This window comes from Delphinus delphis, chromosome 8, assembly GCF_949987515.2.
Source record: "Delphinus delphis chromosome 8, mDelDel1.2, whole genome shotgun sequence".
Lineage (NCBI taxonomy): Eukaryota > Metazoa > Chordata > Mammalia > Artiodactyla > Delphinidae > Delphinus > Delphinus delphis.
In genome coordinates, this window is record NC_082690.1 from 81,063,581 (window position 1) to 81,082,014 (window position 18,434).

Sequence of the window (18,434 nt, forward strand, 5' to 3'; positions counted from 1 at the left end):
AATGCTGTAAAAAATTTTATAATGGATTCACCAGGAGATATTTCCTATACAAACAGCAGTTGTCTTGCTTTTTGAAGGGGTGGTTAAGATGTCAGCAGGCAGAGATGTAGCAGTCAATGAACTAGGAACCTGAAGCTTGAGAAGCAGTGTGAGGAAAGGCCAAGACTGGGGAAGGCATCCCTTTTTTATTGAAAACATTATTTCCTGCTGTTACTTTACCCTTCTCCCCCCTTTTTTTCATCAGTTAAAGAACTCTAAAGATGGGCTAGCTACCAACTCATTCAAGGTGAATCAAATCTCATTAACCAGGTGACAAGTTAGCCCTCACACAATAAGCTATAGGCTTGGATTTTGAAAAGAGAATGTGGGTTATTGTTTAAAATAATATAAATTATTATTGTTGAATGAAGATTTCTGTTGCCTAATTATTATTCAGTGAAATGTTTTAGAGACAGAATCATGGCAATGATGTTGAAGGTACTACAATTTCTTATTTAAAAAAAAAAAAGAATGTGAACATTTATGTAAAGTCCACTGGAAATCTAATCTCTAGATTAAGATCTAGAGTCCTATGTGCTTCAGACCTGTCTCAAAATTTGAAGCTGAGAATGATAATCTAGCAGGTAGGATTTATAAGTTGTTGACTTCATCTCTCTGTACTCTTTAGATGGAAAATGGACTTTGATGACAGCCTTAAATTAACAAGCCAGTAGGCTGCATTGCTATATTGCTTACCTGTTTGCTTTATTAGTCAAGGTTCATGTCTCTTCATTCTATTGTGTCACTGAGTAATGGAAAAAGAAATTCATTTTGGAATTATACAAAAACTTGGATTCAAATTTTAGCCCTGCTGTTTACTAGATGTGTGAAATTGGACAAGTTACATAATCATTCCAATCCTCTTTAAGATAAGGATAATGCTTCCTAACTTATAAGATTGCTGTGATGATTAGAAATTACATTTTAAAACTACCTACCCTTGTGCTAGGCATATGATAGAATTTGACAAAAGCTAATCAATATGAAGAATTTACCTTATCTAGTTATTGATAGAATCTTCTTCACAAATACATGTAAAAATAATTAAAATTTATGATCATAGAAAAAAATGTAAATTTTTCTTTGTTATAAAAGCATTCCCGGGGCTTCCCTGGTGGCGCAGTGGTTGGGGGTCCGCCTGCCGCTGCAGGAGGCGCAGGTTCATGCCCCGGTCTGGGAGGATCCCACGTGCTGCGGAGCGGCTGGGCCCGTGAGCCGTGGCTGCTGGGCCTGCGCGTCCAGAGCCTGTGCTCTGCAGCGGGAGGGGCCACAACAGTGAGGGGCCCGCGTTCTGCAAAAATATAAAAATAAAAAACAAAATAAATAAAAACATGCCCATTTATGTCATACAACATTAAGAAATTCAAGTGAAAACTTTAAAAACCTGTAATACCACTCTACCACCATAGCACACAAATAATTTTGCATATTCTCTTTATCTCTTTATTTTTATTTATTATTGCAGTTTTTGAGTTGAAATGGTTGAAAGGATATAATTTTGGAGTTCATTCACTTAGTGTTTTATCATGTTACTCATTTTTTATGTCAGTATACTAAGTATCAGTAAGAAATACCATAATTTATTTAATCATATCATCATTATTAGATATTTGGCTTACCTCCTAGTGGAGGCTATTATTGAAAGCTATATAATAAATGCTTTCATGCATATTTAAGGGATTTTGGAGCTGATAGCGGTATTTCCTTTATAGGCTAAATCCCCTAGGTGAGATTAATGGCATATATATATGCCTTTAGTCCTTGAAACATTTTTTTTCAGAATGAACATACATTCTTCTAGAAACCAATAGTCTTCACTGGACATTATCCAAAGCACTGCTCCTAGAACAATTTAGTAGGATAGAGCAGGCAGAAAAATAAAAGATGAGTGGGGGGAGGGGTTCACTATTAGATTGGGATATGGTAGGGAGAAAAAGGAGATACTTATAATCTATGATTTAATTAAAATCCATGTGCTATAGGCCTTTGGATAAATTGATCATCTATTCTTTAATTCAGTAAGACAGTCTATTAGTCTTTCATCAAGCCTGTTACGAGACAAATGAGAAAACACATAATCCCTGCCTTTTGGGAGTAACACACGATCCTGACTTCTGGAAGCTTATATTTCAGTGGGAGAAATATTTAAGTTTTAATTTTTTTAAATAATTTCAATACAGTTGAGAAGTGTTCCATTGCAGGTTAAGTATACTACAGGAGGGCAAACAACTTTACCTTGGAGCATGAGGATTAATTATGTGTATGTGCTGACCTCACAAGAAAAAGAGGGCATTGTTAAATATCTTTTCCTGTTACCATCTCCCAGCTCTGGAAAGTGTGACTGGCCCAACTGAGAGTAGTACTGTATGCCCTATAGACTATTCCTAAAGGTTCAAATGAAGTATCTTACTATGGGTCTTTAATATGCTGGAACCTCCTGCTTAGACTGCTTTGTGTTCACAGTATCTGGCAAATAGTCCTCAATCCTGGTTTGAAGATGCAATAAGTAAATTTAATGTTGACTACCTAAATAGGTAATAGGAATCATGATTCATTTTGAGCTACCCCATCTATGCTAAGCATTTTAAGACACAGGTAGTGTAGAATTAGCTTTATTGAAAAATAATGTGAGAAAAATATCAATCCTTTAATTTGATATTCTTTTAATTTAATTCTGAGCCATCTTTTTAATTTCATCTCAGTAGGTAATGTTCCTTGTTACCTTTTTTGTTCAAGCCTACAACTCGATGTTTTCCCTATTGTAGGAGGATTTGTAAATCTCAACCACCCAGAGTGAGATCATGTTGTCATCAGACTTAACCTGGTAGGAGTTGGGGATTAGATGAGTCTCTGAAGAAGTTTCAAAAGAACCTCACTGAGTAAAGCCAGTTTTATCCAGAACCACTGAAGTTCACAAATTTTAATTAACAATTTGAAATTTGTATTATTACTCAAATTTCAGATGGGTGAGAATTTAACCCTACATTAAAGGAGCCCAGGCAAAAGGACACGAGTTACGTCACAGAGACTTATTAAATGTGATGGAAATTCGACAGACGAATGCTGACAAACAGGTGCAAGAGCTGAATTAATTTTTAAGCCCTACCACTGAGGAGGAATTGCAGTGCATCGCGTTGACAGCCACAGCACATTGCTAATTTCATTCACAAGCTTAAAAATCTCAATATATTTGAACATGTGAATGTATTAAATTTTAAAAAGTGTAAGTAGCATAAGGGTATCCCAGAACTAAAAATGATAATTTCTCTCTGGGACCTCAAGTCATTTATCTAGCCAGAAGCATGGTGTTTTTTATGAATGAAATCTATCTTACCGCTTCCACATACAAATTGTGTTCTATTATTATATATAGTGCAGCCTGTTACTAAGCAAGCTTTTCTCTTTTTTTTTTTTTTTAATATGAAATTCCTTGTGAGTCAGAGGAAGACTGAATATTCACTGCTATAGTTTCCAACTTCTGCTGTCATGCGTAAAGGGGGTTTTTAACCAACGTTTCTGGTGGTGCTAAGTGGTGATATTCCTGGAGATAAAGAAAAATATAACAAACCAAAACTAGATAAATGCAGAGCCTTGTTTGGTGGTATTATTAAAGATGGTAAGTTGTAAGCCGAAAACTCAGTAAACTCAATATGTTTTCACCAGGAATTTACCTACTTTGGAGTCCCTGGTATATTTGAGCCTTTGATAGAAGCCCTGCAGTGTCTCCACATAAATCTGCATGTATATATAAAACCTTACAGAGATTTCAGGGATTTTATGAATTTCCACATTCAGAATACCATTTATGGTACATCTTGATCTTTATCTGGGACTGGAAGAATATCTCTTATTTAGTGGATTTTCCCCTTTGCCACCTACTGTGCACCAGGCCCTAGACCTGGGACTGGGGATATAAAGAAAATAAGAAAAGGTTTCTGGACTACTTACAGCCTAGTAGGGGCTAGTAGATAAATAGTATAGAGTAGTAAATAGTTTGATAAAAATATCTATTAAAAGGTCATTGCAAAAGCTTCCTGGAGAAAATTGCACCTTAGTGAGTATTAAGGATGAGTAGACATAAACTGTAAGAAGAGGGAAAAGGGCATTCTAGACTGAGAATGAGAGCAAGGAGCACTGCCCTGTCATTGGTAAAATTGTGTATTTACAAGAAATGCATAATAACAAATGTATGGAAAAATCAGTCTTCTTTCAACATTTTTCAAGAAGCTTTAAAGAAAAAAAATAAAAGGATCTGGGTTTAATTTCCCAAGATTTTAGCCGTCTGAGCCCTTTATTCCTAATTGTACACAAGCTTGTCCCCTCATTTTGCTTAGCTGGAGAATATTAAGTATTCATTTTTAGAACATAAAAAAGCTGTAAAGGGCTCCCTTCCTAGGGAGTCAGGAAAAGCCCAGTATGTACTGCATTGGATGAGTCTAGATTCCTAATCAAAAACATGTAATCAGTACCTGCCCAAAAGTCTTTTTATAATGGCAGCAGTAGCAACTGTTTCTTTTTTAAACCCACTATCAAGAAAGCTGATGAAAAAGAGACAAATGCACAGTCTAATAACCTGAGCTAACAATATATTATTTTCAATGGAACGAAAAGGACAAAAGCCAAAGGTATTCATTACTGTTCCCAGGGTAAGAGATCAGGGCAGTTTCTGCCTTCACCACATGTGCAGTCTTTAGGCTTGACAATGCACATCTCCCCAAGGGAAATGTGGAAAGAAAGCCAAACTCTTGCAACTTGATGCAAAGTGATTTGAGTTCCATTACAACATCTCTCAGTAAAAGGCTATTCAGGCTTAGAGTAAAGATTCCACACTCATTTTCTCCCAGAAAATGAGATTGTTATATAAACACCAGACATGGAATCAGAGCTTCTGGAAATCGATCTAAACCATGTGATTTCATCTTAACTTCCTTAAATTCTAATCAGGAAAAAGGAGGTGAGATAGTTTAGTGAACATACAATCTTAAAATTGTTATCTTGTTTTGGGCACACTTAAAAACTCAAGAACATCCTAAGGAAATTTTAAAAATTACAAACCTATATAATAATATTGGGGTTTTTGTTTTTTTCTGTTTAGATGAACTAATGCTGATCTGGGCTTCCCTGAATGTGTTTCTCAAATGAACTCACCAGAAATGTTATGCCTTTCTTCTGGGAAAGTTAGGCTCATTCAGTATTTCAAAAAAGGGGATGTTAGGGTACACTTCACGTTAAAAGGATCTGAGTTCCCATTTGACTCCTGTGAACTTGAGAAGATACATTTTACACCTTAGTTTTTGACCTTTAAATGGAAATAAGGATATTTACTTCTTACCTCTCAGGGTTATTATAGGGATTTAACGATGTAATTAAGATATTTGGAAAGTTATTAACACAAAACCTATTTTCAATATTTTCCAAAGTGTGTTACCCAGCAAATGAGTTCTATGGAATAAATAGTTGTTATTAAAAATTAAAAGTTCTGTTTCAAACAGTTTGGACATGCTAGGTAAACAAAGTTAAATGGTTGCCTTCAGAGCTTTACCATGCTAATGGGTATTGTGAGTCTCCAAAAGAGGAGTATAGCATGCTGCCTTTCTCAGACTTTGTTATAACAGACACATTGGTGTTTGGTTGGGGGTGCAAGTGCTATAGTTTACAAGATCACTGTTGTGCAGAACAGTAGTTTGGAAAATGCTGTCTATATGAGGGCCAAAGATCCCTTCCCCCTCCCTCTCCACTCCCCCTCCCCCTCCTCCTTCCCTTAATAGTATGTACAATCCTTCTTTATAACCCTCTTCCCAATATTTATTTATTTATCATTCTCTTCTTTGGGTTTGAATTTCTTGAGGACAAGGACTATGTCTTCATAAACATTTTAATCCCCAGTGTTTACCACATTGTACATAATAAATATTGGCTAAGTGAATGATGCTGTAATTACTGATATACATCATTCAGGATATAATTACTGGGTTTTTTTGGAGCTGTGAAAACAATGGGCCTGGTTTAAAATGACTCCAAATATATTTTATCCTTGTGGAACTGTGCCTAAGAAAGCAGATAACCTGTACAGAAAAATGTTCCATGAGAACTAAAGCAAAGAAATAAAAAAAGAACAGAGAAAGAATATTACGTGCTTAGAATGCCATAATACAAGTTGTATAGTTAGGTGGCAAAGGAATCTAGGAGTGTAATTAAGGAAAATAATCTCCTGGACAGGTGAGTGCAATCTGGAAGGTTAGGTTAATGAAATTAGGGTTTTAATTCTTAGCATCAGTTATTATAAGTCAAGGTCAAACTGGCAAAAAATTTTTTTAATGATTTCTCATTCCTATGCCATGCTAAGTCTTCATACTTTTAAGGCCTAAATACTGCTTAGTAAACTTAGAAGTATGCCGTTAATTTGTACATAAGGAAAATTTTAACTTCATTCTGGATGCTGAGTTGTTTTAGTCTGATGCCTAAATCCAATAAGCATTACTCAGATGCTTCAGGGGTTTTCAGCAGCCCTCTATCCTACCTACTGTGCTATTAGTTCAGGATGAAAATAAAATTAGTTTGGCAGAAGCTCAAATTAACCTATCAAATCCCCTCATCACTTGTTCCATTTTACAACTGAGAATAATAAATAAATGTGTGAATGACATTCATAAAGTGACTACTTTATGCCAAGTGTGCACTAGGTGCTCCTGAATATTTTCTTTATTTGATTTTCAGAATAATCCTGTGAGAAGTGTTATCACCTCATCTTCTAGTGGGGAAACAAACTCAGAAGTTGTGCTATTGCCCCACATCAAACAGCTATAAAAATGTAAAAGATCTTATACTGAGCCTAGTCTCTCCTTTCTAAAGTTTAGCCCTATTTCTGTTACATCATGTCATCTTAATATAATATTACCATTTCTTATGCTTTTCTGTAGGGATGGTTAAAATGTGTATGTGTAAACACAGTACTTACAAATAGCCTGACCAAGACTTAAGTGAAGACAACTACTCAACTTTAATGAAGGACATGTAAAATATTAATGGAAATACTGTTTCTTGGATGGATTGTTTGATATGATAATGTAAATTTTTCCAGATCAGTTTAGAAATTTACTGTAATTCCAATCAAAATGTTTATCATTATATACTTTATTATTTCTGAATTTAATTCGGAATCATAAATGAATGAAAATACACAAAAAAATTTTGAAAAGAAAGGTAATGGCATGGGAAAGGGGGACTTACTCCACCTGATAGCAAAATGTACTGGAAAATTTTTAAAAGCAGTAATAATCTGGTATTAGCAGAAAAATAGAGAAATACATCAGTGCAACACAATTGAGAATCCAGAACCAGATCTGTATCTAAAAACGTAGCATATGATCAAAGCAGTACTTCAAATGAGTAGGGAAATAACATACAATTTCATAAATAGGGCAATTAACTATGTGGTTTTTAAAAACTAAAGTTAGATCCCTACTTCATACTATACTAAAAATTAAACTTCTCGTGGATCAAATATTTAAATGTAAGAAATAAAACCAGAAATATACCAGAAAAACATAGACTTGGTTATATCTAAAATCTTGGGGTGAGGAAAGCCTTCCTAAACTTGACAAAATCTAAAAGACATGAAAATTTCTTTATAGCAGAAAATTCTAAATTTTTATATAGCAGAAAAAAATCTACAAAGTAGAAAGACAGTCACAATCCAGGAAAAATATTTGTAACTATACATGAGAGGAAAATGCTTGATATCTATTTTATAAATAGTTCTGCCAAATCAATAAAGAAAAAAGCAACATCACATTAAGGGTTTGTTCAAGCAATTCATAGCTAAAATCAAATGGTCATTAGATTTGAGAGGATGCCCACTTCTACTAATTGCCAAAGAAATGCAAATTAAAACAACTATAAGCTAACATTTGCCTACTATTAGACTAGTCAAAGTTACAAAAAGTAATAGCTTCCAGTACTAGTTGAGTACGTGGGGAGGTGGACTCTCTCAAATACTATTGGTGGAAGTAAACTGGTACAATCTATTTAGACAGTAAATTTAGAAGCATTGATTCAAATTTAAATGGGCATAAACAGCCTTTGACCTAACACTAATTCTACAGGCATAGTATCACAAGTTCACATACAGTTAAAGTATTTTTCCCAGATTGTGACTTTTTACTTTGTAGAGGTTTTCTGCCATGTTGAATTTTTAAAAATATGCAGTTCACATGTTTACTGCAGCATTTTTTTGTGATAGTAAAAATAGAAAACATCCCAAATATTCCTGCTGTGGTGGCAATATGAGCTCCACCAAAGTAGAGACTGCTTCTACCTTAATTACCATTCCCAGTTAGCTGGTACTGTTCTTGACAGTATAAACATTTGTTAAATGAACAAACAAAATGGACTATAATGTGTCTATATAACTGAAATTATTTTTAAAAGTAAGGCAATTAAACAAGTTGCAGATATTGTACAGATCATTCCCTTTTTACAAATATATATATGTATGCATGTACATACATTTATATACAAGTGTCATATATCTATTAAGAAAAAAGTTAGAAAGTATACCTCTTGATTGCCTCTTAGGGTGGAATTTAAGGAGAAGTGACATTAACATTTTACTGCATATACTACAGATAATATATCTTTTTGCTTTTGTTTTTGTTGTTTTAGCAATGACTATGTTTATAACTTTAAAGTACAAATACAATCATTCTTTCAATCTACTAACTCTTCTTGCTGTAAAAGATTTATAGCAGTTAACAAAGTCTCTGTTTTCACTAAGTGTATATTCTAGTGGAGGAAGACAGATGGTAAACAAATAAATATTATCCCTGATAAGGTATTATGAAAAAAAATAATAAAACCATGTAAGGGGACTCCAGTGACAGGGTGCTATCTTTCTTTTCTAATTCTGCAGTGTTTGAGAAGAGACCTGAGTGAGGTAAGGAGTAACCCATCCAGGTATATATAGGCAGATAGATATTCTTGGTACAGGTCAAAGGACCCAGGATGAACACGCCATGAATTAGTTAAGATTACAGAGCTCAAGATCAGGAGATGAGTTCAGAGAAATGGGGGTGGTGAGAAGCAGAAATTGTATATAACATAGGGACATTTGGCCAAGGTAAGAAGAACTTCAGTTCCTATTTCATGTGATAGGAAGATACTAGAGGTTTTGAACCATGGAATGACATCCAATTTTTGTACACAAAAGATCTGTCTGATGACTGTGTGGAAAAGATGATGATGGCTTGGAGTAGGGTGAGACAGGAAAGCAAACTAGTAATCACAGTAGTGTGATAAGTGTTATGTGAAGAGTTAAGCACACCTCTTCCCACTTCGAGCTAATATACATTGGCCTGGTGTGAAGTAAATCTGTTGATGGACTATAAACCAGAAAAAGGAGATTTTTCTCTCAGTACCAAACCAAATGACCCAAACTGTGATTGAGTCCATATTTTGTCTTACCTGCTCTCTGCCTTAATCAAATGAATTAGCCATACAAGACTTTGTGATTAAGCTCAGGAAATGGAAAAACAGAGAGACCAGTTTCTATTTCTGATAACAGGATGTGGGAGATGAGAAAGCAGTGAAGGATTGCAAAGCAGCCAGCTACTCAGAGTCAGGGAGCATGTATCACTAATATTTTTCTTCCTATGGCCTAAATCAGATTCCAGCTCATAGGTAGGCATTGGTTCTGGTATAGTTTTTGAATCTTTTTTCCAGATGACCTGTAGGCAAATGTTCCTACCTAGTCTATGCATACCTAAGAACTCTGTGGCAGAGTTGCTCTCTGACCAGTGACTTTCACAAGGAAACCCTTTTTTGCTACCTCAGAGGCACAGGACATTTACTGATTGTCTTTAAAGTTTCCAATTCAGACAAAGAATCTTGCTTAATTCTTGATAGCAGTATTGTCTTTTCTTATATTCTTGTCTGTTTGTAACAATGCCAGTTGATGTTTTGTTTTTACTACTTTAATTTTCATTGCCATATGCTATTTTATATACTTTTGTTTCTTTATTTCATTTTACACAATCTGCATTGTCAACCTCTCTTTCCATAAACTACAGACGCAAAAGTGCCAGTAAAAAGGAAGGGAGGATATGTGCCTTTCGTCCCCAGAGCAGCACCAAAAAGCTGCACGAAGCACGTTGCCCATTGCAGTCCCTTGTCATCTCTCTAAAAATGGAACTTGAGGAGGCTGACAGAACCACACCTAGAAATCCTTCCCAAGAAATCCAGTGGACATAGTCCATATTAGAATTCCCTAAACAAAAGTAAGAAAGCCCCAGAAGGAAAGCTTCATGGAATGTAGTTATCCTATTATCTTCAGGATCATCCATTCCTAAATATAAACAAAAGCTCTTATTTTCTTTCTCCATGATATGATATTGACAAGGCCTAATTAGACCTTATAAAGACAAGCTTATCTGGTCACAGTGGTGTTAATTTGTGAGCTCCAGATTCATAGTGTGGATGTACTTAATGTGAACATGATTTATATAAACTTGACATTGCATAATATAAAACGTTAATAAAGTCTCACTTTATGTGAATACTTTGAAATAAAAACAGATTTCCTCAATTAAAAAAATCAGTCAGGAATCTCATAGTTTCATAACTAGCTGGCTGAATGAATTATAAACTATAATTATAGCAGAGGAAGGTGCCATTTTAGCTGGTAAACAGAAATGCCTACCATACTTTGTCATGTCAAATGAACCAATGCTCTTGTTTATATTAGAATTTCTATGGGGATTTCAGACATTACTTTGTTATTTTAACATTTCCTATTTGTATTAGCTTTAAAAAACATTTAAAGATAATATCAAGCAAGTGTTAATTAAGCTCTCTGCTTTTCTATCATTTCATCAATTTAGTTATCACATATCCAGGCATGGCTAATTCAGGGTGCTATGTTAAAAACCACATCCTCAAATATATATCTTTGAAATGTGATAAAATGCAAAGAAAACTAAGCAGTTACCATGTTGAGCCATGGTTTTAATTTCTACAAAATATTAGAGATGAAAAGAAAAACAATTTTTTAAGCCTTGAAGCAAAAATATCCTACAGTATTTGTTGATCCATATGCTCCATGAATGTTTACCCCCTATTTTACATTAAAATCCATATACATTAAAATGTATTTTATATTACATTTCTCCTTTGAAAAAATTAGCATTGAATTAGGCAAGGTTTGAATCACATAAGGACTTCAGGAATGCAACCTTCTTGAAGCATTCTCTAAATCCAAGCTCTAAATTGTGAATAGTTGCATGTTTGTTCAGATCCTTAGAATGTTTTGAAATACATTGCCCAGTGACCAAAACTCTTTCCCGGAAAATGGAGAAATTGAATAGCAAAGGGAAAGAAGTTGACCTCCCTCCTCAGCTTTGACTTTGGCATTTTGTTTCTGAGAGACCTGGTTGTTGGAAGATAAATTCCCTAATGTCTAACGTTTTCTAGCCTTTCAGCAAAGTAGATTTTGTAGAGGAAGAGTGAACCATAACACTGATTTGCTTAACGTCAGGCTGCCGAGTTCTCAGCTCTGTGGTACAGGTAAAATATTATTTCTCCCCTCCTCTGATCCAGTTTCCTAAGAAGATTAATCAGATGTGTCTTAATGTACTTTACTACCAGAGCTACAGATTACTAAATGTGAACTGTTATTAAATTGTGAGATTCCCTTATATGTGCTGAATAAGAGAGGTTTGTGAGATATATATTTTATGGTTTTAGTGTTTACTCTTAGGTCCATGATCCATTTTGAATTAATTTTTGTGTATGGTGTGGAGTAAGGGTTGAAGTTCATTTTATTTTGTACAAATAATCACTTTCATTGAAAATCTGTTCTTTCTCCGTTGAATTAACTTGACATTTTGATCAAAACATAATTGCCTATATAAATGTGGGTCATTTTTCTGAAGCATGTAAATTTTTGGAACTATGTTATTTGGTGCATATGCATTTGTAATTGTATCTTACTGCTGTCTTGATCATTTTTCTCAATAGTAAATGTTTATTTTGGGGTCTAGCAATTCTTCTTTTTAAAAGTTTATTTTGTCTAATGGTAGTATAGTCTCTCTGGGTTTTTTTTTGCTTAATCTCTACATGGTATACTTTTTCACAGCCTCTTGCTTACTTTTATTTGTGTTTTTATATTTAATGTGCATTTCTGTAGACAATGTATAATTAGGTCTTGCTAGTTTTCAGTCAGTCTCTACGTTTTTATTGGAGTGTTTAGTACCCTTACATTTAATATGATTATTTTTATATTTGGATTTATTGTCTGCCATTTTGCTATTTGTCTTCTCTTTGTCTCATTTTTATTTTCCTGTTCTTCTGCCTTCTTTTGTGTTAAACAATATTTTGTGGATTAATTTTATTATTATTTTATTCACTTATTAGCTTTATTTCTTTGCATTATTTTTTGTTATTGCTCTAGGGACCACAATATGCAACTTTAACTTCCAGTAAAATATAGGAACCTGTACTAGTGTAGTTTCATTTACACACTCTCATCCTTTGTGCTGTTGCTGTCATATACAATACATATCTATATCTATATTATAAAACCAAGAATGTTATATTATAACTTTAGAGTCTTGCCTTTTAAAGAAATTAAGAATGACAGAAAGACAGTCCTGTCTTTTAAGAAATTAAGAGAATTATTTCTTATCTTCATATCATATCACTCATATTTTCATTACCCTCTCTCTATCCAAGTTATCACCTGGTGTTATTTTATTTCAGCCTGAAGTATTTCCTTTTGCATTTCTTAAATTTAGAGCTGTTAGCAATGAATTTTCTCATTTTTAAATTTATTTGAAAATGTCTTTGAACCTTTAATTCTGAAAAATGGTTTTAAAAATAGCTTTCTTGGAAGACAGGGTTTTATTCCTCAACAATTTGAATGTTATTCCAGTATCTTATAGACTCCATTATCCTAATGAGAGATTAGCTGTTAATCATATTTTTGTTCTCCTATGTAATATATTGTTTTTCTGTGTTATATTCAAGATTTTTCTTATTATCTTCAGCTTGTAGTAGTTTGATCATGATGCATCTAGGTGCAGTTTTCTTTGTTTATTCTATTTGAGGTCCATTGAATTTTTTGTAGCTGAGAGTTAATATTTTTCATCAAAGTTAGGAAGGTTTTCATTATTATTTCTTCAAATATTTGTTCACCCTTTTCTCTTTCTCTGCTCTTGTTTGACTCCATTTACCCTTAAGAGTTCTGAAATATGTTTCTGACAGAATAGTTTTAAACTTTGATGGAAGGCTCGGAAATAAAACGGAGAAGTATGGATGAAATGACACAGTTTTCTAAGGAAACTTAGTTCCTTAAATATACACACAACACAACCCAGTAAATTTACAGTGGAAAATATTAATGTTACCTATTTGTCCTCTTTTCCTGTTTTTACAAAATCTGTTTGTAGGTGCATTTCCTCCATCTGCTACTTATGCACGAAAAGACTTGCTACAACGATCTACCCATATTGCTACCAAGACTTTCCAAGCTTTTCGCATATTTGTGAACAATGAACTCAATGAACTTTACACAGGACTGAAGACAGCTCAGAAGTTTCTGAGACCTGGTGGTCGCCTGGTTGCCCTCTCCTTCCATTCACTGGAGGATCGCATCATCAAACGATTCCTGCTTGGGATAAGCATGACACAAAGGTTTAACCTAAGTGCTAGACAGAAGGTGATACAAAAATCACAGTTGGGTTCAGATCATGAAAACACGGAAGGAGTCTCTATAGGAAGGGCCCCTTTAATGTGGAAAATGATGCATAAGAAGGTACTTACTCCGGAAGATCAAGATGTACAAAATAACCCCAGAGGACGCTCAGCCAAGCTTAGAGCAGCTATCAAATTATGAGAAAGTTATCATCATCTGATTCTTCAAGTTCTTCCTCACAGTTTCTCGTGTAATATTCCTGAACAGCCTAATATAAGAAAGTGTGGGATATATAGAGATATGTACTATATATGTGTGGAAATAGGGGGTATTTAGCATTTTTTTTCTCAAAAAGAAAATGTAGGAAATATTAGCATGACACAGATAGCTCAATTCAAGATACAGCAGTGTCTCAAAACTGGAAAAATTGTTTATCTTAGCATTATATTTGACTTTTGAAATGCAGTCCTTTCTCTAACCGGGAATTTTTTTTAAAAAGAAGAAGAAGAAGAAGAGGAGAATATGTGTATTTACTTAACTATGTAAATTCAAGCTGTCAAAAGAGAGATTATAATTATATCTGCATGCCCAAATTCTGAATTTAGATATTCAGATTTGCAACAGACTGTCTATAACTCAAATAATTAATAATGATCATAAAATGAATTTTAATTTTCCTACTTGGGAATAATTAATTAGTACTATAGCTTTCTCAAATATAGGTACTATGAAAATTTAAAATATTCAAGTATTATTTTAAAAATGCATTATACTGATAAATTTCATTACTGAAATTACAGTGTTCATTGTTTTAAAGGGATTTTCCAGTATGATATGTGCCATGTTTTCATATATTAGAAACTAAAAATGTAGAATTGCTCTAATAGCTCTCACAGAGAGTGTTTCACAAAACTTATATTTAAAGTCAATTGTGTTTATTTTAATAATAGCCCAGAATGCTTTTGATAAATAAAAATCTGTCATCATTTGAATCCTGCAATTTTAAATTGGGCTATTCAAAATATTCAAAGTCTATTTGAAATGGAAAAGTATGTTATCTCTTCCAGATACTAAAATCAATGATTTTATTTACAAATAGTAATTGTAATTGTAAAATGTTTATTCAGGTGAAGTTCACGTGGCAGAGGATTCTTTAACAAATTAATGAAATTGATTCAGTATTCACATAACTTTTTATACATTAATATGCACTTCTAATTTATTCAGTTACGCAGCAAGTACTGAACTAGGCAAAGAAACAAAGGCGAGTAAAATACACATAGCCCATAGTATTAGTCCTGTGGAGTTTATAGTCTAGCCAAGAAGAGCAATGGTAGTTAAATAATCATAAATATTAGTATAAAATTGACAAAGCGGTAAGGGCTATAAAGAAGTAGTACAAGGTACCATAAGTACATCTAGTAGGGATTTCATCTACTGAAGGAAACCAGGTCTGACAACATGGTGCTTGATTTGTGACTTGAAGGATGAATAAGTGATAATTAGTAAAAGGATACATGGGCATGTTCATTAAAGGTGCATGTAAATGATTGTTTTCTTAAGTAGTTTCCCTTGAAGTCATATTTATACTATTAATTTGCTCAGTAAACTATTTATTCAAATACAGGAAAAATTCATCTTCTCAATTATGATTACAAACTCTAAGTTGGTGAATCCAATGAATAAAATATCAACATAACTATATGGGCAAAAGATAAGAATTAAATACTTGAATTTACCTCAGACTTACTTTATCTACCTCTGTAATATTTAGCTTTAGTTCCCAAGTTTGTTTACCACTTGTAATTTACAGGCTTTATTCAGATCTGAACAATTCTGCAGTGAAATCAGAATTAGAAAATATTCTAGGGAACAGTATGCTCAAATTAGAAACAAATGAAAGTACCTAGCTTAATCTCCTCAGTCCTTCCTGAAGAATTTAAGTTCCTCTTTGTTTGTACGTCATATTTGTGAATGAGAATGATTCCCAAAGGTAAGTGCCCATCTGAGTATCTGATCAGAATATAAAAGATCGCATCTAATATTCAACAATGATTCACCTATTTCATCAATCATTTTTGGATGCTATATAATACAGGAATCTTTTCATTAATGTTAAATGGAAATTGACTGCCCTGGGTTGGATGGCATCCTTACAAACTTCATGTCCTTTGCAAAACCTCATAATGTGACCTTATATGGAAATATGGCTATTGCAGATGTAAGTAGTTAAGAGGAGGTCATACTGGAGCAGGGAAGGCCCTTAATCCAATATGTCTGTGTCATTATAAGAAGAGGAGAAGAGAGAGACACAGGGAAGAATGCCACATGAAGGTAGAGGCAGAAATTGAAGTGATACATCTACAAGCCAAGGGACACCAAGAATTGCTGGCAACCATAAGAAGCTAGGAGAGAAGCATGGAATAGATTCTCCCTCATAGACTTTAGTAGGAACTAATAACTCTGCTGACACCTTGGTTTCAGACTTCCAAGCTCCAGAACAGTGACAGAATAAATTTCTGCTATTTTATGCCAGCCAATCTGTGGTAATTTATTACGGCAGCCCTAAGGAACTAATACTCTGACCCAAAAAACAAAAATCTTGAAAAATATTCATGAAGAAAAAATCGTGCTTCAATAAACACAAAATTGGTTTCAAAATGTTGTAGTGTAAAAATATATTAGCTTTTTTTCTGTAATTAGGCTGTTTGCCACAATCATTCTTACCTGACTCTTAGTTTTAGTTGTAGGATGCATAATAAAATACATGAATGAGTTTCAAATTGTTAACTCTGGAGAATGGTTTAGGGAAATTCATACAATACATATAGAAAATAAAACAGATTATTGAAATGAATACATTTTAGTACATTTTATTGGAAAAGTACATTACTTTTCCAATAAAATATAAGCTATATAAAACAAACAGTTGTTTTACATTTCAGAATCTTTGTATCGACTGCTCTCTACCAATCATTTTAATATAACATCCATCCCATTGTGTAGGACATCAGTTAACAGGTTTTAGTTCATTGCTTATTAAGAAATGAAATTTAATAACCGCACACAATTTTTAATTGATATCCCTATTTTGTATATTCATTTCATTTTAACAATTATATGTTAGTTATGTAATCTTTTTGAAATTTCTAGGGTAACTTTTTGGGGGTAATTTTTGGGCTATATCGTATCTATATATTTTTTTCTATTTCATGTAATATGTGATATCTATTTTTTTTTCTGTTTCACGTAATATGTCATATATGGTTTGTGCTTAACTTCATTTATATTGAACTCTTTATTATGTTACAACCAATAGTTTATAAGAGAATACAGGGCTTCTCTGGTGGCACAGTGGTTGAGAGTCCACCTGCCGATGCAGGGGACACGGGTTCGTGCCCCGGGCCGGGAAGATCCCACATGCCGCAGAGCGGCTTGGCCCGTGAGCCATGGCCACTGAGCCTGGACGTCCGGAGCCTGTGCTCCACAACGGGAGAGGCCACAACAGTGAGAGGCCCGCGTACCGCTTAAAAAAAAAAAAAGAATACAGTATGTCTAAGGGGTTTTTTTGAATTATTGAATGTTATTTTTTTATACAGCAGGGTCTTATTAGTTATCCATTGTATACATATTAGTGTACATATGTCAATCCCAATCTCTCAGTTCATCACACCACCATCACCACCACCACCACCCCTGCCGATTTCCCCGCTTGGTGTCCATACGTTTGTTCTCTACATCTGTGTCTCAATTTCTGCCCTGCAAACCAGTTCATCTGTACCGTTTTTCTAGGTTCCACATATATGTGTTAACATACGATATTTATTTTTCTCTTTCTGACTTACTCTATATGACAGTCTGTAGGTCCATTCACATCTCTACAAATGACCCAATTTTGTTCCTTTTTATGGCTGAGTAATATGCCATTGTATATATTTACCACATCTTCTTTATCCATTTGTCTGTCGATGGGCATTTAGGTTGCTTCCATGCCCTGGCTACTGTAAATAGTGCTGCAGTGAACATTGAGGTGCATGTGTCTTTTTGAAATACGGTTTCCTCTGGGTATAAGCCCAATAGTGGGATTGCTGGGTCATATGGTAATTCTATTTTTACTTTTTTAAGGAACGTCCATACTGTTCTCCATAGTGACTGTATCAATTTACATTCCCACCAACAGTCCAAGGGGGGTCCCTTTTCTCCACACCCTCTCCAGCATTTATTGTTTGTAGATTTTCTGATGATGTACATTCTAACTGCTGTGAGGTGATACCTCATTGTAGTTTTGATTTGTGTTTCTCTGATAATTAGTGATGTTGAGCAGCTTTTCATGTGCTTCTTGGCCATCTGTATGTCTTCTTTGGAGAAATGTCTATTTAGGTCTTCTGCCCATTTTTGTATTGGTTTGTTTGTTTTTTTAATATTGAGCTGCATGAGCTGTTTATATACTATGGAGATTAATCCTTTGTCCATTGATTCATTTGCAATATTTTCTCCCATTCTGAGGGTTCTCTTTTCGTATTGTTTGTATTTTCCTTTGCTTTGCAAAATCTATTAAGTTTCATTAGGTCTCATTTGTTTATTTTTGGTTTTATTTCCATTTCTCTAGGAGGTGGGTCAAAAAGGATCTTGCTGTGATTTATGTCACAGAGCGTTCTGCCTGTTTTCCTCTAAGAGTTTGATAGGTTCTGGCCTTACATCTAGGTCT

At 34.1% G+C, this 18,434-nt stretch overlaps 1 protein-coding gene across 6 annotated transcripts in view; it reads left to right on the forward strand.

Moving 5' to 3' along the window:
- The window catches only part of METTL15 (methyltransferase 15, mitochondrial 12S rRNA N4-cytidine), a 202,942-nt gene extending 186,401 nt beyond the window's left edge, over positions 1 to 16,541 (forward strand). For 4 of the 6 annotated variants that reach the window (XM_060018633.1, XM_060018634.1, XM_060018632.1 and 1 more), the window contains one exon: positions 13,482 to 16,541. In XM_060018633.1, the coding sequence (XP_059874616.1) occupies positions 13,482 to 13,927 (446 nt within the window). In that variant the 3' untranslated portion in view covers positions 13,928 to 16,541. Of the gene's footprint in view, positions 1 to 3,001; positions 3,206 to 13,481 lie in introns of those variants that run through there. The other 2 variants (XM_069540958.1, XM_069540959.1) reach the window with 2 other exon arrangements.
- The last annotated feature ends 1,893 nt before the right edge of the window (positions 16,542 to 18,434 follow it).